We start from the raw sequence: 27,445 nt of genomic DNA, 5'->3' as shown, positions 1-27,445 counted from the left end.
ATTAAATAAACCCAATAGGCTGGTTTTGCTTCCAATAAGGATTAAGTATAATTAAGTTTGGATCAAGTACAAGCTACTGTTTTATTATTACAGAGAAAAAGGAAATCATTTTTAAAAATGTGGATCGTTTGGATTAAATGGAGTCTATGGGAGACAGCCATTCTGTAATTTGGAGCTTTTTGGATAACAGATTTCCCGGACAACGGATCCAATACCTGCACTTATCTCGGAGATATTACAATAGCAACAAGCTATATAATGGAAGGCAGATGTAGCTTAGATAGATTAATGTGTGTAATTAACATATATATATATATACATATATATATATATATATATATATATATATATATATATATATATATATATATATATATGGTTGAACTAGATGATTTGACTTTTTTTTTCAATGCACACTAAATACAGTATGTCACTCTTCAAAGTCAAATTGGAGAGGCTTCGGATAGTGTTTTTCTCTTCCTCTGGATTATCTAGCAGTTAGACTGTTCTGTCCCAGCCATGGCAAGTTTTGATGAGCTCAGTATATAAATCCAGATGATTCCAAGAATATCTGAGAGGTTTTATTACATAAAATACTAGTAGCATTTAATGTTTGCCTTGCATACAGTATCCTGATTATCATTATAAAGCAACAAACTTTTGACAGTTATTTTCCTATGCAGTCATAGTGGCCAATGTAGAGAAAATATCAAGGTTTTTTGATAGCTTGGTGTGTGGCCTGGTGCATTGGGGCTGACTGTTGTCTTTGTTTTTAATTCAGGAATGTTGGTTGGTGGCAAGTGAATGTGTTTCTAGTATTTTTATAATTGTCATCAAAGTAAGGATTTTCTGATGCTGGAACTTCCAGTTGGGTTCTTTAATACAAAGGACATACACATTCCAGAAGGGAACTTCCTTCTTTAAAGAGCATGGTCAGCTTTTATTCTGAGAGCTCAAGAAAGCACTCTGCAGCCCTAGGCTCAAAGCACAGAATAAGGATAATAAGGCCAAGAGGGAAAATTAAGGACACATTTTAGGATGACATAGGGCAGTTGGCCTGGTTTTCTAATTCAATTACAGTTTATTAAAACAGTAGTTGTAGACTGATTTTAGCTGACCCCTTTGGAAGAGAAATTGTGAAGGACATGTACATGCCTTGCTTTGCTGACTGCCACTTTTATCCCTCTTCTCTTCGTTCTAGTATTTGCCTTCTTGGTAACCGTACACTCTCCCAGAAAGGTTTTGATGTCTGTGCCAAGTTTATTGACAATGGCAATGAGACAATCACCACTCAGCTGTGGGCTCTCTTCTGCTCCTCACCACTCCTGAATGCAACATGTGATACATACTTCGCTCAGAACAATGTGACTGAGGTTCAGGGCATCCCTGGTGTAGCCAGTGGTCTCATTCGAGGTAAGGAGAGGCTGGAAGCAATGGTCTGGAATTGAAAGTGTTAAAAGATGAAAAGAGAACATTACTGTATATCATTGACAAAAATATACAGTAGAAAAGCTTTTATACAGATGGTGAAGGCTGAATTGGTTTCATGGAGAACACACAGTACACCCATTATTCCATTAAACTGTTGCAGTTGCAGTGCTCCGTACAGCAGTAGCTTCTTAATACCATCTCATCAGTACACTCAGATCTCTCACCCCCTGCACATTGAATTGTGGACTATCCATCATGAGAAAGCTTCTGCTGTATTCGGTGACTTTCTATAATTTTAGGTCAACTTTATAACGAATCCTTCACAAAGCCTAATTTGCATACTCAGATCAAGATATTGCATCATCCATGAACAAAGCATTGTCATGTTAAGTTTACAGACTGCTGAACCTAAATCGAACTTAAGCCAAACCTTAAGCCATGCAGGGTGCTTTGTCTCTTGGAAGAAATCAAGCTTCTCAATGTGCCTGACAATACATCAGCTTACATGTTGACTCTTGTCTTTCAGAAAACCTTTGGGCTGGTTACATGCAGAAAGGTCTGATAGTGGAGAAACAAGGACTACAATCTGTTTCAAATTCAGATACAGTCAGTCTGGACCAGCCATATGTATTCAGTGATATGACCACCTACTTTACTCTTCTGGTGGGGATCTACTTCCCCTCAGTTACAGGTACAATGTGCTAATACTGTTGGCAGTAGACTCAATGTGAGCCTAGACTTTGGTTATTCAAGAGCAGCAGTGAGAGCTGACTGAGATACCGAGAGAGGGATATATTAGTCATCTCCTAGATCTCTCGAAATGTTATTTGACCTAGATCATCAGAGACAGTCTTTGCTACTCCAGATGTTGCAGATCTACAAGTGGATCTAAACTGAAAGTAGGTACTGCTACCAGGTAAATCAGGAAGAAAGTCCAAAGCACAGCATTGCAAGGGTTAGTAAACACAAAGGCAGAGTCAGGAATCAGACTCCGTAAGTAGAAATCTCTCAATATACTTTAGCCTTTAGTCTCTAGAACACTAATCCCCCTCTCACTCTCTCCACAACCTGTAGTTGTGATCAGCTGACCAAGGGATAGTTATAGCTTCCCTCAAAGCTGATTGGTTACCACTCTTGCAAGGATTGACTCTTGCATTGCTGGAGTAACCACAAGCTATGAATTCCCAACATAAACAGGATACCCCTCCAGCGCTTTGTCCACCTGCGTCTAAATCCAGCCCTCTCCTTAACATATAATTAATATATATATTAATATCCTTAATATATATTCAAACTAAAAAAATGTTTTAATAAAAAATCTCCCCAGTGGGCATGTGGACAAATCAAGCGGCTAAGCTGGGGGGTGAGGGGGTAGGAGCACACTTCTTTCGCTGGTCATTAAAGTGACATCAGACGTGGGTGCTGCATCGTTGCTCTAAACCTTTTTTACTTGTGAGCCACATTTAAATGTAAAAAAGAGTCTCAGAGCAACAAACATGAAAAAGTCCATGGGGATGTTAAATAAGAGCTGTGTTTGGCTGTTTGGTAGCCCCTATATGGACTGGCAGCCTACAGGAGCCTATGTTTGGCAGTGCACCTATTTATTATGCAAACAAAACTTGTCTCCAAGCCTGGAATTCAAAAATAAGCACCTGCTTTGAGACCACTGGGAGCAACATCCAAGGGGTTGGAGAGCAACATGTTGCTCGTGAGCTACTGGTTGGGGATCACTGCTCTAAAGTGATAGGTCTGCTAGGAGCAGCGGTGCCTTTTTCTATTCAAGCTAGAAACCCCTTTATTCTATTGGATAACTTCTAGGGTCATCTGATCAAGGGAGATGCTAGGTTTTGGAACAATTGGTCAGCACTCACCCAAACCACAAACTCGATAGACAGGTGCACGTGCAAGGTTGTCCACTCCAACTGGCTAGATTCAATAAGGAAATCACAGCACTATCCAAATTGTGTATAATCTTAAAAAGCCTTTATTGGGTTTCTGGCTTGGATCTCGAAAGAGATCCAAGCCAGAAACCCAATAAAGGCTTTTTAAGATTATACACAATTTGGATGGTGCTGTGATTTCGTCATTGAGATGCTAGGGTTTAACAAAACAAGGAAATGATCTAAGGTAAGTTCCCATTTAGGCTCCACCTGCCCATGGATGTATGGGGGATAGCAGATATGCAAGATAGCAACAACAACACATTACATCTGTCTTCCCAACCTGTGGCCATCCAGTTGTTGGACCTTATGTTGGACAATGTATTTAACATAAATAATGAAGCCAACTAAATAGCCCACCCTAAATGTAAATGACTTAAATAAGAGCTGGTTCCATTTGCCCTTGGTATGCCTTTAAAAACTTAGTATACCCCCTTTTCACCATGAGTTCAATAAATGGCGCTTGTGCAGAACATACTTTTTGCCTATTGTTTTAATCATGAAAAATCTATAGTTTTGTTATTTCTTAAGCTAAACAGGGAAAAAATATTCTTCTTCATGTTTGGACCTTGCAAGGTAGATTCCCAGTGCAGAAGCCCATTATGCTGAGATATTATCTGCAGCGCCGGATTTAACTTTTGCGCGCCCCTAGGCCGCGCGGTCCGACCAGGCGGCTGCGCGGTCCTAGCGCCCGCCTTCCCAGCGCGCAGCTGGTGCAGTTGAACGGCGGCTGGACGGTATGCCGCCCCTATTTCTTTGCCGCCCTAGGCCCGGGCCTATGCGGCCTTGCCGCAAATCCGGGCCTGATTATCTGAGTGTTTTGGGAACCTACTTATTTACTTTGCAAGAACCCAACATGGAGTAGCTTCAATTCCCCTATTGGTCCTGTTTAGCTCAAGAAATAACAAAAGCCATAGATTTTTTTTCTGATTAAACAATAAGTACAAGCCCTATTTGTTGTTGAAAAAGAGAAAACTGAACTGCCCAATGAGGCCCAGTGTCAAAGTTTCCTAGGTTGCTATTCAAAGGTGAGCTTTAACTTTAAAGCTTCTGTATTGCTGTTTTATCTCAGCTATTTCCCAAGGTCTATATCTTCCCCGTCTCATGGCTGATTTAGTGGTGGTGCAGTGAGGGAAATGGTGGGAGCTGAACAAATTTCAGACTGCTATTATTTTAATGACTTTTCACAGTTTGACTTAATTGGACTCTAATGAGAACCTGTGTTTTCCACTTCTGGGTAAAGATTTAATAAGTGTATGCGGCAGAAGCAGTTTTCAGGTGGAATACAAAGGCCTCTTCACACTTCGTGATGATAAAATCTTCTAGGTGAAACAATCTTTCCAGTGGGAAATATACTGAATGTATAAAGTGTGGTACTTGGGTCTCATTTATCAAAACATGTTCACATGTTCCTTTTCAAATGCATCCTCTCAGTATCAGTATATAGAAGTATATGATGGGCTGCTACTGTGCGTATATCGAATAATGTTCACTGCATTTCTAATTTGGGTTAATTTATTCTCCTGTTTTTGCTGAATTTCATCCTGAATCTTATTTTCTCCCGTACTGCTTGTGGATACCTGAAGTACAGCTGCCAGCATTATACCCTTAGCATTTGGTCCAAACAAACATGGCAGCTAAAGGGAACATAAGGTTGGACAGCAATGTAATTTCATTATACAAAAACCTTTTCAGACACTAGGTCTTTGAACACAAGGTTCTTCTTCTTCAAAAAGTGCCTGAGCCTAGCAGGACTTACTTGCCTCCAGCACCCTGAGACTCTTTTGTTAAAGGAATTCTAAAAGAAAATACTGGAATTGATCAAAGTAATTAAAATATAGCGTAGTGTTGCCTGCACTGTTAAAACTGGCGTGCTTGCTTCAGAAAGACTACTATAGTTTAAATGAAAAAGCTGCTGTGTAGCCATGGGGTCAGCCATTCAAGCTGGAAAACCTATAGGCATAGGTTACATAGCACATAACAGATAATACTCATTGTATTGGACAAGGCTTATCTGTTATGTGCTATGTAACCTGTGCCTTTTCTCTTTTTGGCTACACAGCAGCTTATTTATAGTATTCTTTATGAAGCAAACACACAGCTTTTCCCAGTGCATGAAAACAGTATATTATATGTTAATTTCTTTAAAATGCTTTCATTTTTTGGTGTTACTGTTCCTTTAATTACATTGCCTAGAGGCAATGCCATCTCTTGGTTGGATCACTGTTTATATTTGTACTCCAGCCGATGGAAGGATTGCAGCATCCCCCAACCCTGCATAGCCACAAAAAGTGGCGTTTTCTGCACCACAATCATGTAAACCTATGATTATGTGTCCCAGGGTATAAAACGCATAAGACTTTTTGTTAACATGTTCATTTAATAGAGTCAGATTTAATCAGAGTTTTTGGACTGCCAGTCCATTATAGTGATCTCTAGGATGGGGTACCTTGGAGGAACCTTGTGGATGTTCACCTCCAGTAATACTGACACAGTCCAATCAATTTGTATAGGAATGTGTCAGTATAAGCTTCTTCCATATAGTGGGAAAATTATATTTCATTGCAATTTGTCATAGGCTGCAAATCTTTAAAATGATGGTATCATACAAAGGGGTCTATAGGGATAAACTCAGGGTACTGCATTTCAAAAGCCACACATAGCCTGTTGGATTACAGTATAGGACACAGAGAAAGAGTAGATACGTAGAACTGCCTTTTTTGCTCAGCTTTGTAATTTATACAAATCAATTGTATTTCCTAGGCAGGTGTATTATGGTCAGCTGGCCACTATGGTGTTGTTGTTCAGTAATTGGTGGCCTCTTTTGTTATACATTCTTGTGATATGTATTTCCATTACATTTGCCCTCATTCTTACCTTTCTTTATTTAGGCATTATGGCCGGTTCTAACAGGTCTGGAGATCTTCGAGATGCCCAGAAATCCATCCCCATTGGCACAATAATGGCCATAGCCACCACATCATTTGTCTGTATCCTTTACTGGAAATGTTCTTAAATTGAATGTTCTTAGAACAATGAACTCCTGCATTTCTAACATCAAAGGCAAAAAACACCTCGCTAAAGGACCAGGAGTAGGCCGGAAACGTTGCAGTTGTTGCAGATCAAAAGCCATATGTTCTTAATAAAGGCTTTTTAAATTTCATCAACAAAATTTGACATTATTTGTTCGAGAAACGAATGCTGATGTTATTTTAAGGCTGCTTGCCATTTGTAAATTCTGGAGCAAGGAATGAAGTTAGTGAAGCTAATAAAGGTTTGTCATCTAATAATAGAAGACTGTTTGTGCCACTAGAGCTGAACTCAGAAGGCAGTGTGATTGGTGCCTTAGTTCTCCTGTGAGAACGGGATTTCAGCAAGATTCTGCCAAGGCTGCTGAGCTGCTGCCTTCTTTTAGAGCTCTTTCTGAGACAGATAGTTGGTGTGCAAGGCCTTATCGGCCTATGATATTCATGGAGTTCTCCTTGTCTTTATAACAAAAACGTTTCATTGGTACTAAGTTCAACTGAGATGAAGTAAAACATAGATCAAATACAGTTTCATATTTTTCATAGAATCCACAGGAAGTGAAGATACAGTAGAGCCACCTTTGTCCGTTTTGTGGACCAGAAAATGTATATTCTAAAATCAGGGAAAATGTGCAGCGATATGCATTATACATTGGCGAGAGCACAAAACAAATTTCTCCATTGTGATGAGGTTTCTTCTGGGTGCAAGCCAACAAGGTTCATTGGATCAAAATATTGAAGAAAGGTGCTGGAACCTCTGGATGGGATTGCATTAAAGTATTATTTATTGGTATACATTAAAATACTGTATATAAACATGAGCAGCATCTGCCACTGCCTGACATGTTTTTTGGGTGCTCCCGCCCTAAACATCGCCATATTTTCATCCAATGAACCTGATTGGTTTGTAGCCAATCTAGATCTTTACCACCCCTACTTTTCATTATGGTTTTGTGTGCTCTTCTGTGGTTCTCCTTTACAAACAAACAGATATTTCTTCAGTCATTTTATTTGGAGCATGCATTGAGGGTGTTGTCTTGCGTGACAAGTAAGTGTTCTCGTATATGTGGGTACAGAGCCTCTCCCAATGCACTACCAGTAGATAGCATGTACTGTCTTGAAAGAAGCATCTGATTTCCAGGGATTACTAGACCTGAAACAAATTATACACCTGTCATTTACATTAGCCCCAGCAACTGTGCCTCTCCATAATACTGCCTCCATCTTAGCTCAAATAGAATACCCACTATATTATCTGTAATTTGTTGGTACACAATGTCATTGCACTAAGCTCTGGGATGTCTTTGGCTCCTCATGATTTATTTTAAGGGAAAGGTTTTCCTTTTTACTTCTTGTGAATTCTCTTTGTGAGTATTTCATTTTCTGCTTCCCCTATTTATTAATTCCGAAGTATTTTTTCGACCATTGAATAGGCTACTACGACCTTCGACTACCACTTTGATTCGAACGATTCGAACTAAAAATCTTTTTCGAGCATTCGATAGTCGAAGTACTGTCTCTTTAAAAAATACTTTGAAGACATACTTCGGCAGTTTAAACCCACCAAGGTACAATGTTAACCTATAGGGATCTTCCCCATTAGTTTTCTAAGGTTTTTTGATCTAAGAAAAATCCTTCGATCGATCAATTAAAATCCTTCGAATCGATCGATTTTTGCTTTGATCGAACGATCGTAGGATTTGCGGTAAATCCTTCGAATACTTCGAGGGTCGAATTCGAGGGTTTATTAACCCTCGATATTCGACCCTTAGTAAATGTGCCCCCAAGTCTAGCACTGAATTTAACAGAGTCCTCAAGATCCTTCGCTTTCTGTCTTCAGGTCAAACCCTATAAAAATACGGTTGATGTTTGAAACCTTCCATCAAGATGATTGGCTGGATTACTTGTGTAGCAGCATTTTCTCATAATACTTATTATTCTTTCATTCAGCAAATGCTGTTTTTTGCTTGCCCTTCCTCTCTTTCTTTCTCTTGAGAAATGTTTGAGGATGCGTAGAGATCTAGCATATTCTGATCTCTGCCTTAACGATCACTCAATGACAAGCAAAATTGTTTACCCCCTCATTCAACAATGGATAGGGCTTGTCTTGAACATAGTTTTTGCTTTTTGGTTTAATTATGATTTAATTTCTACAGCTAAATAGGGAATCTGGAGCTACTCCATGTTTGGGCCTTGCAAGGTAGATAACTAGATTACCAGTACACAGATAACCCCCCTGCATAATGGACTCCTGATAACAAAACAGTCATAAAACAGGCAGAACAGAGGGGTGTGTATTCTGGTGATCTATCGATTGATGCTTCCATTCTACTTGGCTGTTGCCCATGCCAAAAAGCAGCGCTCTTAAGCCAATGTGCTATTATAATTGCAAAAAGGCATAAAGGTGCACTTTTAAATTGTTATTCTTCATCCTCTATGTCCCCTAATATTTTGCACAGCATTCCTGGAAGTGCAAGTGCAGTAGCTATAAGATAGGATAAAATAGAGGTGTTGATTGTGTGATTCCTTGAATTGGATTTTGGTCTTGTGTGTCGCTCATTATGCATGACAATAAATGTATCGTTTACTAATTCAAATGTACATTTTCTTACAGATTTGGAGAGGCAGTGAATGGAAATTTAGTGGTAGGCACTTTGGCATGGCCATCCCCTTGGGTCATTGTGATTGGCTCTTTTTTCTCTACATGTGGGGCAGGTTTGCAGAGTTTGACAGGGGCCCCACGTCTCCTGCAAGCAATTGCTCGGGACGGAATTGTGCCATTTCTCCAGGTGAGTCACATGCCTTGGGTATTTATTTTGCATTTTATATAGATACAGGTATGGGACCTGTTATCCAGAATGCTCGGGACCTGGGGTTTTCCGGATAACGGATCTTTCCATAATTTGGGACTTCATGCCTTTAATCTTGTAGAAATTTATTTAAACATTAAATAAACCCAATAGGCTGGTTTTGCTTCCAATAAGGATTAATTGTATCTTAGTTGGGATCAAGTACAAGGTACTGTTTTATTATTACAGAGAAAAAGGAAATTATTTTAAAAAATTTGGATTATTTGGATAAAATGAAGTCTATGGGAGACTTCCATTCCGTAATTCGGAGCTTTCTGGATATTTGTTTTCCAGATAAGGGATCCTATACCTGTATATATATATATATATATATATATATATATATATATATATATATATATATATATATATAATTTTTTTTTTTTTTGAAAAGTCAATAAAATGTCGATGAAAATCTCACTTTGCCAGTTAAAATAGGCAACAGATTAAAATATATCTAATTATACAATGCACAACGATTTTTACATTGGATAAAAGCTATGAATAACATGTAAACTATGTCAATGTCGTGAGCTTGATGTGGTGAGTATTGTCACTCTGGAAGTGTCACCATCTGCTAATTAGTGTGCACTTTGCATCCTACAATTGAGGTTTGCACCAAGCTCCGTGTTTGTGGATGAGGTTTATTATGTTATGACAGTAGCTAATTATTGTATTTATTTATAGACGACAGACACTATGACCCTGGATGTTAGTGTTAGAACACTAAGAGGCTCAAAATGTGTCTTTACGTCCTTTTTCTAAATGCAATTGCACCTAAAAGTGTAAATTGCTGTCTCTCCCTAACTTATACATCTGAATGATGTAAAACTTTTGTGTATTCCCACGTCCCTCAAGAATATAGTGCTGCCATTCATGGGTAGAATGTTGGCCCATTATGAAACACAGATCTACAGAAATTCAGAGACTTTCAGGTCAGAGCAAAGTATGAAAAACAAAGTGGGTTATGCTTATTTTTTGCACTTTGCAAAACGTCTGTATTTTGTAAACGACGCCTATTATATCCTCCTGTAAGTGGCTTCTCGTTAACTGACAAATGTAATGCTGCATTATGTTGTTTTCAGGTCTTCGGTCATGGGAAAGCTAATGGAGAGCCAACATGGGCCCTTCTCCTCACAGCCTGTATCTGTGAGATTGGTATCCTCATTGCATCCCTGGATGAAGTGGCTCCAATTCTTTCAATGTATGTGTACTCTATTTCTTGTTTTGTTTTCCACTGTCCCCTATGGCTTCTTTCTCTTACTTCTTTGGCTATATTCTCTTTTCATCTTGATTCTGTCTCTGCAGGTTTTTCTTAATGTGTTACATGTTTGTTAACTTGGCCTGTGCAGTGCAGACCTTGCTAAGGACTCCCAACTGGAGGCCTCGTTTCAAATATTACCACTGGTGAGTGAGAGTACAGGTGTCCTCTGCAGTTTTAGATTTGAAATAGACCTCAACAGTAGTACTGTTCATGTCAACATTTCATCTCCTTCATACTCTAAACAGTCCACTTCATGGCTTTGTGTGCATTGATATTTGGCTCAGTTGTCTCCTTCCCATCTTGTGTTGTTTGGAAATAGCAGCCATATTGTAATTTATTCATATGATGCAAGTTTAATGTATATGTGGCCTTTATTTTATTTCTTTCAGGTCTCTTTCATTCCTTGGGATGAGTCTTTGTCTGTCTCTGATGTTTATCTGCTCCTGGTATTATGCTCTTGTTGCCATGTCAGTCGCTGGACTTATTTATAAATACATTGAGTACAGAGGGTAAGAGACATTTCCCCACCAGTGACAATTGTTAGAGAAAATATATTGGGATATGTCTTCATATTAGCAATGTGTTTATGTTACAGTTGTATTATATTTGTACAGGGCAGAGAAGGAGTGGGGCGATGGGATCCGCGGTCTGTCGCTCAGTGCTGCTCGATATGCACTTCTGCGGTTAGAAGAAGGACCACCACATACAAAGAACTGGAGGTGAGGAATGGTTTTGTGGGTTGTGGCATTGATAAACATCCAGGAAGCTACTTGTGACTCTGAGAGTCTAGAAAAAAAAGCAATACTAAATTGGAAAACTCTCTGGGGCTTGAGTTAAGCATGGCTAAAATATTACATATTACATTTCGCCAGGAGTGTTAGAGTGAAAAGGGATGCATGATAGAAATTCTGCTTATTTCAGTTGCGTAGGCCCATTGGAATGCCCCATACATGGCAGATAGGCTGCTGACTTGGTCTAAATGTCCTAACTGGCAGCTTAAATCTTTCCTTGTATAGACACCTGCACTCTGCTCCTCATAATGGATTGAAAATTCTGTTGCTCCCTTCCTTACATGTCTAAATAATGCACACGTTTAGGGATGGGTAGGGTGTAGTAGTGGGGGCACCCAAGTGCGCTTGATTCTGCTTTGATGTGGTTATACTAACTGCAGATCTGCTTTGTTTCAGGCCTCAGTTGCTGGTTCTAGTACGTGTGGACCAGGATCAAAATGTCGTTCACCCGCAGCTCCTTTCATTAACCTCTCAACTGAAGGCAGGGAAGGGTTTGACAATTGTGGGCTCGGTGGTAGAGGGAACATATTTAGAAAATCACCCTCAGTGTCAGCGTGCTGAAGAGGTAAGCGGTAGTGTGTAGATAAAAAATAATTGCCACTTATTTCTTCTTATGCTGAGTCGAAGAAATATATGAAAGTGCAAATGATAATTTTTATGGGGTAATTTATGTTCCTTCTGGAAAGTCAGAACTTGGAAGGTAGTTCAGGTCATCCATGTCACACTCTGGAGTACTGCCATAATCTTGGTTTTAGATCAATATTTGGGATCAGCTGTGCAATATCGTTCTTAAGCTAGTGCTTGCCATCTATGTTCAGCAGTAGCATCATTATATACATTTATAGAAACATTTAGGGGCAAATTCACTAAGATGCGAAGTTGCGCCAGGCGTAACTTCGCCGCACTTCGCCGCACTTCGACAGGCGTAGTTTTGCCAGTGCTTCGCAAATTCACTAAAATCCGAAGTTGCGCTCAGGGGTAGCGTAAGTTTGCGAAGTTGCGCTAGCGTTGATTCGCTAAGTAAAGTGAAGTTACGCTAGCGAAGGCTAATTTGCATACGGCGCCAAATTCAAATTTCAATGGAGGAATACGTATCAGCACTACAAATGGCTAGAAAAGATTCAAAACATCAAATAAAAATTTTATTTTGCCCTACACATGTGCCCACTGTCTAGGTAAGTTGCCATGAGTCATGAAATGTAGGGGGGAAGGAGGGGAGCCCCAAAAAAAATTTCGATCTTTTTCAGCCTATCACTCATAATGTAGAAAACACGCCAGCGTTTTTTGGGACTTAGAAAAAATTTTGACTTTTTTTGAAGCAATCCCTATCTACTCTATTGCTCTTCGCCTGGTCTTAGGTGGCGAAGGAAGTCTAGCGTAAAAGGTAGCGTTCAGTACACTGCGCGCGTTAGTGAATTTGCGTAGTTACGTCGTTAGCGAAACTTCGCCAGGCGTAAGGGTGTGAAGTAACACTAGCGAAACTACGCCAGCGTTCGTTAATGAATTTGCGCAGTAACGAAAATGCCAAACGCTAGCGAAGTAACGCTAGCGTTCGGCGCTTTGGCACTTCGTGAATTTGCCCCTTAGTATCATGCCATAGCAAACTTTAAAAAAGATGGAGCTAGAATTTGTTTATGAGAGGCTTTAGTGAATTAAGCTGCAGCATTCCATAGTTAAGAATATTGGGAAGTATGCAAACAAAAGTTGATGTTTTCTACATTAGATATGAAGTCACGAAAAGACCTGATGTTTTGTGTTTCTTAATGCAGTCTATTCGCCGAATCATGGAGGCTGAGAAAGTAAAAGGTTTCTGCAAAGTGGTTATTTCATCAAATACCCGGGATGGGATTTCCCATCTGATTCAGTCTAGTGGACTTGGAGGCTTGCAGCATAACACGGTACTAGTGGGTTGGCCACGAAATTGGAGGCAGAAAGAAGACCACCAAACCTGGAGAAATTTTATTGGTATTGATTTCAATTTTTTTTTAAAAATTGGATGTGTTTGTGTGCAAAGTTCAGCCCAGGGTCCATAGATCCCTAGTAAATCACACTGTTTTATGTTTAATCACGATTACTATTCTTGCTTTCGTGTTACAGAACTTGTAAGAGAAACAACTGCTGCTCATCTGGCTCTGATTGTTACCAAGAATGTGGCTATGTTCCCTGCAAACCCGGAAAGATTTTCTGAAGGCAACATTGATGTTTGGTGGGTTGTCCATGATGGAGGAATGTTGATGCTACTGCCATTCCTTCTGCGTCATCACAAGGTAATTGAAATTGCATTCCAAGGTCTGTAAAATAATAACCATTGGTAATAATTTAAAAGATTTTTTAATAAATGTTAAAAGTGAGAAATCTTGTACTGACCTTTCCTGCATTTGTATACCATTATCAAACCAACTGCTCTCATTGAATTCATACAATGGCATAAGCAATGGCCTTTTGTTTTTGAAGGTTTGGAAGAGATGTACAATGCGCATATTTACTGTTGCACAGATGGACGACAACAGCATCCAAATGAAGAAAGACCTAACCACCTTCCTTTATCATTTGAGAATTAATGCTGAGGTAGAGGTGGTTGAAATGGTAAGTCTCCTACAGAAACAATGATGTTTGGACAGCTGGGTGTTAACCTACGTCAGGATTAAAACAAATGTCTAACCATTTCATCTTTGGTATGTTTGACCAAACTAAAACTTTGTAGCTTGGAGATGATATAGTCATTCCATCCATTAAAAAGGGCAAAGAATCACAAATATTGTAAACATAAACAGATGAAAGATGCCATCTTTCTTCTAAAATGGCTTTTATTTTTTCAGCATGACAGCGATATCTCAGCCTATACTTATGAGAAGACTCTAGTCATGGAGCAGAGGTCCCAAATTCTAAAGCAGATGCATCTCACCAAAACTGAACGTGAACGTGAGGTAATTGCCAGGCGGTGTATTGAGTGGTGGGTCAAGCAATACTGGCAAAATTCTAATCTAAGTCTTAAAGTATGACAATATAACATTCTCTACTGTCCTAGCAAAGCTTTCTACTACATTTTGGGTTATTGTTGTTGGGATTTGCTTCTATTTAGACAAGAGAGGTTGGGTTCTGATGTTCAGATCTGTTTTCAGTTTGCATTGATCCCACAGATCATTTGAATTAAGGTCAGGGCTCTCTGTTGACCAGTCAATTCATTATAGCAAACCAATTCTTTATGGACCTTGCTTTGGCTTGAGGACATTATAATGCTGGAACAAGAATGGACCTGTATGAATTGCACACTGTGGTGTTATGGCTTTCTTCCACTGAAGCTAGTGGTCCTAGCTCAACCAATGGGAAATTGCCCTAGACAACTATTTCTCCTTCATGAGACTTTACAGTTACCATTATCCATTCAAGTATACTGCTGGCATCTGCCAGACTCAGACGCATCTGTCAGATTGCCAGATCTTGAGGCATGATTCATTACTGCTGCAGAGTCCAATGACAGCAAGCTTTAAACCACTGTAGTCAATGCTAAGCATTGTGCATGATAAAAGCTTGTGTGCAGTTGTTCACCCTTGAAAAAAAACTACAGGCAAGTGAATAGTTCTTCTACTGATTTTGCTTCCAGAGATTGGAATTCTAACAATGAGTGCTCCAACTGAGGACATATTTTAGAAAGGGCATTAAGAATGACAAATGCTCTTGAAGTATATTTTAACATTGTTAGGCTATTACAAATGCACCTTTTGTTACTATTCCACACAGCTATTATTTTAGCTTCCAGACTTTGGAGAAGGTGATCATAATCAATTAGGATGCCAAACAGTTCTTTATGACTGTGTCCTTGCCATGTGTTCCAAATACTGAGAACAATCTTCTCCATAGATTCAAAGTATAACAGATGAATCCCGTGGATCCATCAGACGCAAGAATCCTTCTAACCCCAGGCTGCACTTGAGCGTTCCGGAAGAGCAGGTGGGAGACTGTGAGGAGAAGTCCGAAGAAGAGGTATCTCCTTCAACAGTGCTCACATTGCTTATACAGTATGTTGCACGGATTCCTAAATTGTTTCATCCTGTGTATTTTTCTTCTTCTCAGGTACAGCTTATTCATGACAAAAATACAACAGACGTTTCAGTCAGTGCCCAGTCTCCAGCAGAAGAACCAGACACAACTCAAGAGAAAGTCCACCTTACCTGGACTAAAGACAAATGCACAGCAGAAAAAAACAGTAGTAAAAGTCCCAGCACTCCAGAGGCCATTAAAGATTTCTTCAACATGAAGCCGTACGTACACGACGTCACTTTTGTTCTCTGTCCATAAATGCCGTACTTATGTGTAATCTGATATGTAGCACAGTGACTGCCACTTGTGTCTAGTGTAAATTAAGACCTCAGGATGACAAGTAACACGGGCGTTTACACAAGATGACAGCTTCAAGCATAGAATGACAGAAGGAGTCCTGAAACATTTATGAGGAGTGCTTTTATCGTAAGCCTTAAAACACTGTACTCAGTGGGTCTGACTTTATAGTGATAAATTATTGATTAGCAACACAAGAAATATTTGATATAGAATCACTTGCAAAGTAAATACGGCTACTCCTGTGTCTGAGAGGTGATTCCTTCAAAAAAAAGCTATTACTCAGTAAACCAGGGAATCATTCTGTGCTGGAATATTGTGCTCAACACATAGAGAAATATTAAAGGGACCATTGTAGTTTTATGTGATAACCACAAGAAGTAGGTTTTTAGTAGGAATTAGTTAATTCGCGGAATTGGAATAGCAGAATCAATAGAATATATCTCTTAGACTTCGCACAACTTCGTTCTCAATGTGTGATTTTTGTTTCTCTTTTCTTGCTGCATACAGGGAATGGGAAAACTTGTAAGTCTAGCCTATCATTATGTGGGGTGCATGGATGAGCTTTACTTAAAGGGGACATTTATGTTTCATTATTTATTTTATTTTGACTACCGAATTCTAGATATCGCTGGCAGGCTGCAATCGATGTATAGGTGTTAGGGAACTGACCCAGTAACTAAAAACAGACTGACTGGGAGGCTTGGGTGGCCACCTGTCCAGTTTTCAGCCAAAGCAGCCTGTCCAGATTTCAGAAGTCAGAACTCTACCCTTATTGATGCATATTTCAGCCAATCACAGGCTGTTTTGTCATAGACTTACCCCTGACTTCATCTGGCCACCCCCCTGAATGTCACAAGTCTCCCCTATTAGCTCTTCCTACTCACCATCTCTCCAACTCCCTTTTCGGGAGAGTCCAAAGTTTGAAGGTGGCAACCCTATGTAAGGCATCACCATGTATTAATATATTGTTGCTTACTCTTCTTTTCAAACCCTCTACTATCATCTTACATTTTGGTTTTAAAAACTAGAAGTACTGAATATGTATATTAAGAAATGGATCCTTAGTCCAAAATCCAAATTAAACAGTGCTCATTTTGTAACGATATTCAGCATGGCAACTATTTATCCAATGGTGATGCATTGAATAAAGATGAAGAAGTTTAACACTGTAGGAGTTACCATTGCCGCTAGTCATGGACATTAAAGGGCACAAAATTGTTTTTGCATGAGGCATGTCTGGGGTGGATCAGGGGCATGGTCCTGAGAATGTGGGCCATTTTTTTCCCCATTGGGGCTACATTATACGTGTTGGCAGGGCCCTACTTCCAAGGGCCCAGTTAATCATAAGGTGAATAATATGTTTGTGGGAGGGCCCTGCTAACTAGTATGAGGCCCTGTGATTCCTGATGTTGATCCTGCATGCACATGATCTCTTTGGCACGTGAGTGTATGCTATAATTGTCTGCGAGTTCAGGTTGTCTACTGAGGAATCTATTAATAACAATAATTGTTATTGTCAAAGCTTTATACATGGTAACATGGGTAATATGTACAGACTGGATCTAACCTTTCAACATCACTGTGCATTGCTTATATAAACTGATTAGAATGTGACATGTAAAAACTTCTGTTAGTTGAGGGTATCTGTTTATTGGTTATTCTGTTTGTTATCCAGAAACCAGATCAATGTACGAAGAATGCACACGGCCGTGAAACTCAATGAAGTCATTGTGAAAAAATCCCATGATGCAAAACTGGTTCTCCTTAATATGCCTGGACCACCCCGCAACAGGAAAGGGGATGAAAACTGTATCCTTTTGAGTTTGCGTGATGCCTTTCCTTAAAGGGATACTTTCATGGGAAAAAACATTTTTTTTCAAAATAAATTAATTAATAGTGCTGCTCCAGCAGAATTCTGCAGTAACATCCATTTCTCAAAAGAGCAAAGATTTTTTTATGTTCAATTTTGAAATCTGACATGGAGCTAGACATATTGTCAATTTCCCAGCTGCCCCAAGTCATGTGACTTGTGCTCTGATAAACTTCAATCACTCTTTACTGCTGTACTGCAAGTTGGAGTGATATCACCCCCCTCCCTTCCCCCCCCAGCAGCCAAACAAAAGAACAATGGGAAGGTAACCAGATAACAGCTTCCTAACACAAGATAACAGCTGCCTGGCAGATCTAAGAACAACACTCAATAGTAACAACCCGTGTCCCACTGAGACACATTCAGTTACATTGAGAAGGAAAAACAGCAGCCTGCCAGAAAGCATTTCTCTCCTAAAGTGCAGGCACAAGTCACATGACTTGGGGCAGCTGGGAAATTGACAAAATGTCTAGCCCCATGTCAGATTTCAAAATTGAATATAAAAAAATCTGTTTGCTCTTTTGAGAAATGGATTTCAGTGCAAAATTCTGCTGGAGCAGCACTATTAACTGGTTCATTTTGAAAAAAATGTTCTTCCCATGACAGTATCCCTTTAAAGCACTTGCTTTAATTTGGCAGTTAGATTGATCAGTCAGAAATTGCACAGTGATTTGTGGTGTAATTATTTGCAGCCCCCACTTCCCTAAGGGCAAGGCCAGATGTGGCGTTTTTACGTTACGTTTTTAAAAAAGAAACGCCGGGCGTAAATACGTCACTGAAACCACACGCGACCGTCAACATGTGTTTTTCATGCGTTTTTCAGCACGTAGGTTTCTTTTCCCAACATGCAGTTCTCATTGTTCTCATTGACAATTTAGACGCCATATTTAAAATACGCTGCATATTTACGCAAAGTGTGTTTTCAGACGTGTCTATTGATTTAGTAGTTTCTTGACATATTGGCGTTTCTGCTAAAAAAACGCCAATACTGGTGTCCTGTGGCGGATTTCGGCTTGCAATCGCCCTGTGTGAATTGCCATAGTGCATTTTACATTGGTTTCAGTGGTAGTGCAGTTTATGCGTATTTACGCCAGGCGGGGTTTTTTTTAAAAAACGCAGCGTAAAAACACCACATCTGGCCTTGCCCTAAGGGTTAGTGGGGTCAGCATGGCTAACATTGCTTATCATCATCTTCTTAAATCATAAGCTATTTGGTGCCACTGAATTATAAAGACGTGTAGGTGCTCAATCAAATAGCGGTTTGGGTTCACCAGGTCCACTTAAGCTTATAGCATGAAAATAACTCCACTGGAGAGCAGGCAAGTGCAACTTCTGTGTATTTTGTTTAGAGATGCGTGCCACTACATGTTTTAGACCTCATACGTCCTTCCAATGGTGACGTTTTCCTTAGTTGACTATTTACAAAAATAGTTTTCTTAGGTTGAATAATTTAGAGGCAAAAGATTACTGAATAAAATATAGTGAAGTAGCATTGTTGAAAAAGTTTCTCAGGATTCTAAATGAACTGGTTAATGTTCTTAACTCTGGTTGCCTTCAGATATGGAGTTTTTAGAAGTCCTCACAGAGCACCTGGATCGGGTTATGTTGGTTCGAGGTGGAGGACGAGAGGTTATTACCATCTACTCTTGAAGAGCAGATATCGGATGAAGTTTTTGTGGCACTTAGCAGGGTCCTTCAACCTCTCTCCACATCCCATGGCACCTGGGAAGTTAGAGGAGAGGATGAAAAGGCAAGTGGTTAGTGCTCGCAATCTTCACCTGCTTCCACCATTTCCCTATAATGCCCTTACATGTGAACTGCAGCAACAGATCTTCCATTCCAGCACAAGTGCAACTGTTCCTCATATATTCATCAGCGTGCCACTGATGAAGTTTATATATGAATATTTACATACAGTCTATGTACGTTTCTTAAACTGAGCCGCACTGCTTAAGACGCTACCAATACTGGCCCCTTTTGTGCATCCTGTGATCCACTGTTACACCAATCTCTCCCTGGCCCAGGCATGAAGATGATGTATTTTACTAGAAGGCCAGAGAAATTGTTTACTCATACCTCTGGTAATAAAGACCAGTTTCAGTTATTGACAAGCAAAGGGAGAGAGAGGGGTATTCACCAGCATGCTTAGCTTTCCAAATGTTCCTCTCTCCAAGCTCTTTTCTTGGGTGCCACTATGTTCTCCTCGGCTTTCGCATGTTTATTCAGCCAACACGAGGAACAGCAGAGAAGTGAGCAACATTACGTCAAGATGTTCAATATTTATGCAGACCGCACCCCTAAAAAGGAACATGAGGTGGGAGGAGGGAGCAAAGGACCTAGGGGATCCAAGAATTCAGCTTACACAGCTGTGCAGAGGACCATTAGAGCGAGAAAACCAACCAAGGGCTGCCTCCCTCGCAAAATGGTGTGTGATGCCGAGGAGTATGTTGCAATAATAATTTGATGCAAAAAAAAAAAAAAAAGAAAAAAAATTAGAAACTTGTCTATCTGCCTTTACTGTTAATTGAACCCTTTGTGTTCTATATTGTTTCCTAATTAAAGGTAGTGCTGGGGGAATAGTGCACATTGTTTCCATCAACATTTAACTGAGCCATTAAGCCCCATATTTTGTCTCCCGTATTCTTAGAGCATCAGTGGCAGGGAACCACTCTCCACCTTTCAGACTGTGAGCTGCTCCCATTCTCTCACTTGTTTAAAAGTGCATGATCTATTATAGAGACAGCCAATGTAACACTCACATCACTCTGTACCTCACCTTTATTTGTTTCAGCAGTGTTATATGTGCTTGCTTTCCCCGCCCCTCCCTTGCAAATGATTTGCCCATTACATGTTCGGAAGGTCTAGACGTAGCAGTGATTGGATTTATAGATGTCCATTAAAAAGTCTTTGAAAATATAATTTATAATATTGTTCAACATATAATTATTAAAAGTATCTATTATTGGCAGTGTGCATACATGTTTGGAAGATCGCTAAATCTGTCATGCTTATTATGCAGTGCCTAATCTTGCATGACAAGAATGGAATCTGGAAAGGATGGGCAACATGCTACCAATTGTCAAAAGCAAGTTGGTAAAGTCATGAGCGCATTGTTACTTTCCCAATTTGGCCACCCAAGTGGTTGGACAGAGCAGTCTAATCCAATCACTTGGCCTCTAGCCAACGATTGGATCAGAATAATGCCCTATGTAGACCTTTCAGGAGAGGACTGCATCAGCTGCTCATTGTTATCCTCTCCCCATGAGATTTCCAAACGGCCAGGTATCTGCCTAATCCTGAATCAGATATAATTCATACAGGCTGTGGGTTTGGACACAGGCTAGTAAGCTGCATTCTGGAGTGGCCAAGTTGGCAGCCAATTTCGGCCTCTGCATGAACAGCTTAAAGGAGAAGGAAAGTCATCTTGCATTTGGGGTGCCAAATGTTAGGCACCCCCAAGTGATTGTGTTTACTTACCTGAAACCCTGGGCCGCTGCTCCCATCAGCAGAAAACTGCACCGGCCCGGGGTTATTCCAGTGAGCACCATAGAGCGATCCTCTTCCTTTTTCTTCAAATTTCCCGGGGCAGACAAAATAGCCAACTTTTTAGTTAAAGTTTGGCTTTTCACTCTACTGCGCATGTGCAGCTGCGCAAAGAAAGAGGAAGGCGGAAGAAGATCGCTCCGTGATGCTCACTAGAATAACCCGGGGCCGGTGCAGTTTTCTGCAGATAGGAGCACTGGACAGGGGTTTCACATAAGTAAATACCATCACTTGGGGGTGGCTAACATTTGGCACCCCCAAGTGCACTTTCCTTCTCCTTTAAAGGGACAGTTCACTTACAGAACTTTTATGTCTGCTTAAAGGAGAAGGAAAGCTACGGAGGCATTGTATTGCCAATAGATTAGCTGCAATAGTGCAAGCTAGAATGCTATATTTATTCTGTAGAATGTTTTACTATACCTGTGTAAAAAGCTCTAGAAACTCTCTGTTTGTTTAGGATAGGAGCTGCAGTATTAACATGGTGTGACATCACTTCCTGCCTGAGTCTCTTCCTGCTCTGGGCTCAGATTACAGTAGAGAAGGGAGGGGGGCGGGGGGAGAGGAGCAAACTGAGCATGCTCACGCCCAGGGCAATGAGGTTTAAGCTGAAGGCAGGAAGTCTGATACAGAAGCCCATGTGTACACAATAGAAGGAAAGAAATGCAGTGTTTCTTTTGACAGGGGACTCAGAGCAACATTACTTTGGGGGTTTACTGGTATATTTAGATGGACCTTTCTGATAAGGCTTACTTAGTTTTAACATTTCCTTCTCCTTTAATGAGATAAGGCCACGAAAAAGAGAATCTATAAAAACGCATTTTTGTAAGTAAATAAATGCAGAGTTTATGCACTGCTTTAACAAACTCTATTCTATTTTTGCTAAAATATCTTTTCCTGCAAGTCAGGGTTCATAACCAGTAAATACAGAGTTAACCTTATAGCCACTTATCTTATGGGGCAAATGTCCTAGTTGGGGGCGTTTTTTCTATTTTGATTTAAATGCTTTTAAAGGAGCTGTATATTAATAGCTTAAAGATATGGCAGACAATTCTCGGGTAACGCTGCTATACAATGATTAAAGGTATTGTGAATGTCCTCTGCCAAATAGAATAATTTATATAAATATTTGGGATATGATAGAAGTACTAATTTTCTTCACCAGAAAAAAAAGCTATAGAAGTCACTACATATATATATAGAGAGAGAGATATTCAAGCTTAATAATTTGCCTGGAACTTTCTAGTCCAGGGGGCATTGATGCAGCCGTTTAATAGTTCTACCAAGTAAATTAATTGTTTTGAAAGATGTATTCTTCAGTTGACAAGTTTCTTTAATATACATTGAAATATAACAGAATATAAAATGGAAGTGTCCGTAACTACATAAAACGGTACAGCAATAATATGAAATCTATTCAGTGTAGATGCTGAAAGAGCAAGCAGGGGGAGAAAAGCACTAAACGTCTAGTTGTTAACATTAAACTAGTACAGAACTAGTACAGAGATTATTGGCTCATATATGCGATCAGCCTATAGGCCAGCCCAAGCGATATCTGCCTGAAAATAAGGCAGATATCCATTGGCAGATTTGATTTTCCTGTTCAAAGTGGATACGGCATGGCAGCAGACCCGCAATTATGATCCCATTATTACCCCAGAGATGGAAGATCAAATTGGCCCGATATTGCCCACCAATAGCTGTAAAAGATCTGCTTGTTTGGTGACCTTGCCACATGAACGTATCTTTACATGTAAAGTCAAGAAGAGCTTTCTTAAGAGATGCCTCTTATATTCTAAAACGTATGCATAATATAGCCCTTATTTGAGTGCAATCTGATCTCAGACATCATGTCAACAGTTCTGGTAAAGAAGAGTCAGTTCTGGATAGGAGTGCATCTCCCTGATGGAATGGAGTTAGGTTGGCCATACACCAAGCTCACCAAATGTGCACTGTGCCAAATCAGGCAGATCTAATCACTGGCCCTGGGGGCTACATCTGTATCATACAGTGGGGTCAACAGAGGCCCCAAACCTGCCAAATTGATATCAATTTAGATTTCAATTTAGATATCGGTAGAGTAGGCCCATGAGTTGTCCCCATAAAGGTACCAAGAAGCTGCTGTCTGGAGGGACTGATTATGGCCAGCTTTAGCCTGCAGTCCCTGGGTACTATAATTAAAATAAGCCTTTTTGCTTAAATGGGAACTATCGGAAAAAAATTATATAAGCTTCTTCGTACTGAAATAAAAACAATTCTGTACCGTTTCTGAAATAATCATGTTTATATTCACTATTCCACTCTCAGCGTCTGTTTCTCCTCATTTTGTCTTCATTCAGGAGTTGGGTGTCAGATGAATGATCCAATATATCTTATAGGAGGGCTCCTTTTGCTTAGAAGAGGTATTTGAGTTCAGTCTATTAAAATCACCAGGCACCATGTCTCTCTACATGCAGAATTTGTGCAAAAGGCCGTTTTTTTGTTAGATTTTGATTGTACTGGAATCAATTAGTTGAGTGAGCTCTAATACATCTGATAGGAAAGGAAGCCCCCCCCCTATACGATATATTGGATTTAACTGTCAATGAATATCTGACACCCTCTGCAAGTAGAGAGAATAAGGAGAAACAGATGCTGAGAGAGGAATAGTGAAGATAAACTTGATAATATTTCAGAAACAATGCAGCATCTTTAATTGATTGCATTTAGAAAGTTTCTTATTTCAGTGCGATGAAGCTTACATTCAATTTTCATTTACGCGATAGTCCCCCTTTAAAAATTTGGTTTCAGGTCACTTCATATGTACTTGATTTTTCGAAGGCATAAACCTGGTTATGCGATATTGTAAACATAGAATTTCAAGTGACTGAAAAAAACTTTTTTACATTACTATTTATACATTCAAAAACTTTAAAGACGGTCGAGAGCTGTGCTTGTTATAATTACTGCGGATTTCAGACCTTTTTACTTTATTTTTGATAATGTGCACAAAGGTAATTTGCTGCACTGAAGAACAAAAAACATAGGGATTAACGGGCAATATGTATTAAAGTGCTTGTACGTATGCTTTTAAAGAGCAAGAAGTATTTTGACAAATAAAAAAGTGTTCTCGTTATTGACAAGCTACAGTTTTTGTGGACATGACAAAACCTAGATACTCTGTTATTGTATAAAGGCTAGTCCACTGGTGTAAATGTTCTTGTGTGTTGCCATTGTATCAGATATCTTTCTGTAGGGAGTGGGGTTATAGATCCTTTTTTCCCTCAGATCAGTTGGTTTGCTTGGAATTTGAGTACTTTTATTACCTGTTCCATGAAGTGCCTAGAAGTGGAATTGTTGGCTCTTTTCCCCTTGTTCCCTGTCTTGATCTTTGAGAGTTGGGCAGCACTTAATGTCTGCACTATCCACCCAGTTTTGCAGTGGTTTATGTCGAGCTGTAACATCACATACAGTACGAAAAAGTTTGTTGTTTTAAGGGAGGCTATAAAGCTGCCCCGCAGTGGTGTAAATAGATTTATTTTTCAGGTCCCCAAACTGTCGAGATTGACCTGTTTTACCAATATTTATTGAACTTATATATGAATTAGGGCTTCATGGGGCCCCTATACCTCCTGGGCCCCCCTGCAGCCGCAGGGTCTGCTTCCTCTGTAGTTATGCGTCTGCTGCCCCACAAAGTCATGATATGTTTAGTTGTATCCGGCCACAAACCCGGACTTCACTCCATAAACTTGATGCAAATAAAAAAGTAGTTTTATTTAGCAAAAAAGAAACATCTCAAGCAGTAGCCTTACGCGTTTCGTGCCTTGTGGGCACTTAGTCATAAGCCCACATGTCACAAAACGCGTAAGGCTACTGCTTCAGAGGTTTCTTTTTTGTTAAATATAACAACTTTTTTATTTGCATTAAGTCTGGTTTGGTGCCAGCCTATAACTAAACATATCATTGCCAAATTGCCTCCCCAAGCTGAAGGTCTGGGGCTTGAGCACCTGGACCCCCTGTTATTTTTGGAAAGTGTACCTTACTATCTACCCCAAGAAAATACTGGATATTCACCCTTTCCTCCCTCCCCCTATATCCTTCCTTCCCATGAACAGATCATTGCCCCACAAAGGGGTATATTTATCAAAGAGTGAAGTTCCGCCACTAGAGTGAAATTCCGCCACTCTCCATTCATTTCTATGGGATTTTTATAGGTGTATTTATCAAAGGGTCAACTTTCACCCATTGATAAATACGCCTTTCAAAATCCCATAGAAATGAATTGAGAGTGGCGGAATTTCACTCTAGTGGCGGAACTTCACTCTTTGATAAATTTACCCCAAAGTGTCAGAACTTTCCAATACATTTGTTTGGCATTTAAGAGATACAAGCCCCAGTTCACCCAGCTAATAGTCCCATTGTTAATCCTCTTGATACGAGTGCAGTTAGTCCCAGACCACAGTGGAAGCCAATTAGATGGAAACATTTTGCTATTATGTTCTATTCTATTATAATCTCCACACTTTGAGGAATGACTTTACATATCCTTCAAAGAAATTGTTATTCCTAAAAGCCAAAGTTCACTCCAGTCCCAGGCAAACAGTTCCAGCTGTAGATGCACTTTCCAATATTAGATCAGTGGTTGTCGGACTTGCCCATTCATACAGCAATTCAAAATAGTCATAACATGATTTGAACAGCTCTAAATATGTTTAAGTGCTGTCTACTACTCTCCAGACCAAACATCAGGCCAACACGGATATAGGGTGCCTAAAGCAAAGATACCCAAATCCAAGCAAGAACCTCCACTGAAATGATATATGCAGGAGCACTTTCTCACAAGGTCAGAATTTGTCAGCATTCTCCATTCCCCATGCAGTAGTCTAGAGAACACATGCTTTCTTGCTTCTATGCAGACATATCAGGGACCTTTCAGAAAAAGAATACAGGATATTTGTATCACCAGAAAAGAAAGTCGAGCGAGAAGCTGCAGGCCCTCCTCAACCACTAGCACTGACTGACGTCGCCAGGTACATTGCGACTGTAGAGCGGGACGCTAAGGGGCGGAGAGCAGGCTTTCTGCTCTAAAATCTTCCAGTGCTCCAAATGCTGCTAAAAAAATAAAATAAAAGCATGTTGTGAATTATATTTCTCTTTTTGTCTGAAACTTGAATCTCATAATTACTATGGCAGCTTAGCTTTTGGAAGATAGTGACCTAAAGGGTTATTTGGTTTTACAAGTTGCACTACGAAGTCAGAATATCTGGCCATCACAGTCAAACTTCAGCAGCAGGATACTGAAAAGCTTCAAGTCTCCTATCGATTTAATCAACATTGTGATATTTGTGCAATATATATATATATGTGTGTGTGTATGTAATGGAAATTCTCTAAACTAACCCCCGAAAGCACTCTGTTTTATGTACCACCCAGTGACTAATTGAGTGTAGTATTTCCTTAGACTGGTAGTGTTTAAAATGCTTTAAAGATTTTGTTCACAGAATTCAACTCGAAACCTTGTACAGATGTTACCGTTCGGAAACCAAATGAAACACTGCTATATATATATAAATATATCTCTCTAAAATGGCTGCTTTTTGTTTGTGTACCTTTTTCTCCTGTAAACAAAATTGTTTCATGTTTTGTGTAGGTATAAATAGTGTGGTTTCTGTGACAGAATGCCGAGTTATTCATCATACAGCTTTAATGTACCAATTTTTGTTTGGAGACTGCGGTCAGCACAAAATGCAATAAACAAATTTTACTACACCCTCCAAGTGTTGCATAAAGTTTTAACCAAATCACAGGGCACTTTGAACAACCACGAAGTCTAGCTTCTTGTCCCTTCAAGAACAATAACAAAAACATACATTACATTTTTAAGTTGTTCAAACTTGAAAACCTCGACTGTGCGCTTACTGACATGGAAAAACAACTCAACCACAATAAAATCCCATACCACTACTTTATTTTCAATAAGTTTAACAAACTTGTCTTTATATAAAAAAAAATGTGTAAAAACATGGTGAACAACTCAAACAGAGTGATATTTATTCTACTTTGTTTTCAATAAGTCCATCAAATTTTGAATTTGTCTCAAAAAACGTAATCCTGTTAAAACATGGAAAACAAAGCAAACACAGTAAAATCCCATTCTGCTTTTTCATTTTGAATAAGGCCGAGAAATCTTTAAATTATTTTGAAAACTTAATTGTGTAAAAACTTGGATAACATCTCAAGAGTGATATCCATTCTACGTCATTTTCAAGAAGTCCATCAAATTTGTCTCAAAAAACTTGATTGTGTAAAAACACGGAAAACAACTCAACCAGATATTCATTGTACTTCGTTTTCACGAAGTCAATGAAATTTCAAATTTGTCCCAGTAAAAACATGGAAAACAACTCAAACAGA

At 39.5% G+C, this 27,445-nt stretch overlaps 1 protein-coding gene across 1 annotated transcript in view; it reads left to right on the top strand.

Annotated features, from left to right (window-relative positions):
* Positions 1–20,477, top strand: part of slc12a5.L (solute carrier family 12 member 5 L homeolog) — a 51,632-nt gene extending 31,155 nt beyond the window's left edge. Inside the window, exons 8-26 of the mRNA XM_018235169.2 lie at positions 1,202–1,413; positions 1,958–2,122; positions 6,263–6,361; positions 7,388–7,445; positions 9,012–9,186; positions 10,332–10,450; positions 10,555–10,653; positions 10,900–11,019; positions 11,125–11,229; positions 11,698–11,866; positions 13,071–13,266; positions 13,399–13,568; positions 13,756–13,887; positions 14,121–14,228; positions 15,163–15,285; positions 15,376–15,563; positions 16,150–16,164; positions 17,318–17,451; positions 19,071–20,477. Of these exons, the coding sequence (XP_018090658.1) occupies positions 1,202–1,413; positions 1,958–2,122; positions 6,263–6,361; positions 7,388–7,445; positions 9,012–9,186; positions 10,332–10,450; positions 10,555–10,653; positions 10,900–11,019; positions 11,125–11,229; positions 11,698–11,866; positions 13,071–13,266; positions 13,399–13,568; positions 13,756–13,887; positions 14,121–14,228; positions 15,163–15,285; positions 15,376–15,563; positions 16,150–16,164; positions 17,318–17,451; positions 19,071–19,162 (2,479 nt within the window). The 3' untranslated portion in view covers positions 19,163–20,477. The remainder of the gene's footprint in view (positions 1–1,201; positions 1,414–1,957; positions 2,123–6,262; positions 6,362–7,387; positions 7,446–9,011; positions 9,187–10,331; positions 10,451–10,554; positions 10,654–10,899; positions 11,020–11,124; positions 11,230–11,697; positions 11,867–13,070; positions 13,267–13,398; positions 13,569–13,755; positions 13,888–14,120; positions 14,229–15,162; positions 15,286–15,375; positions 15,564–16,149; positions 16,165–17,317; positions 17,452–19,070) is intronic.
* Positions 20,478–27,445: the final 6,968 nt, after the last annotated feature.

This window comes from Xenopus laevis, chromosome 9_10L, assembly GCF_017654675.1.
Source record: "Xenopus laevis strain J_2021 chromosome 9_10L, Xenopus_laevis_v10.1, whole genome shotgun sequence".
Lineage (NCBI taxonomy): Eukaryota > Metazoa > Chordata > Amphibia > Anura > Pipidae > Xenopus > Xenopus laevis.
This window is presented reverse-complemented; position numbering and strand designations above follow the sequence as displayed.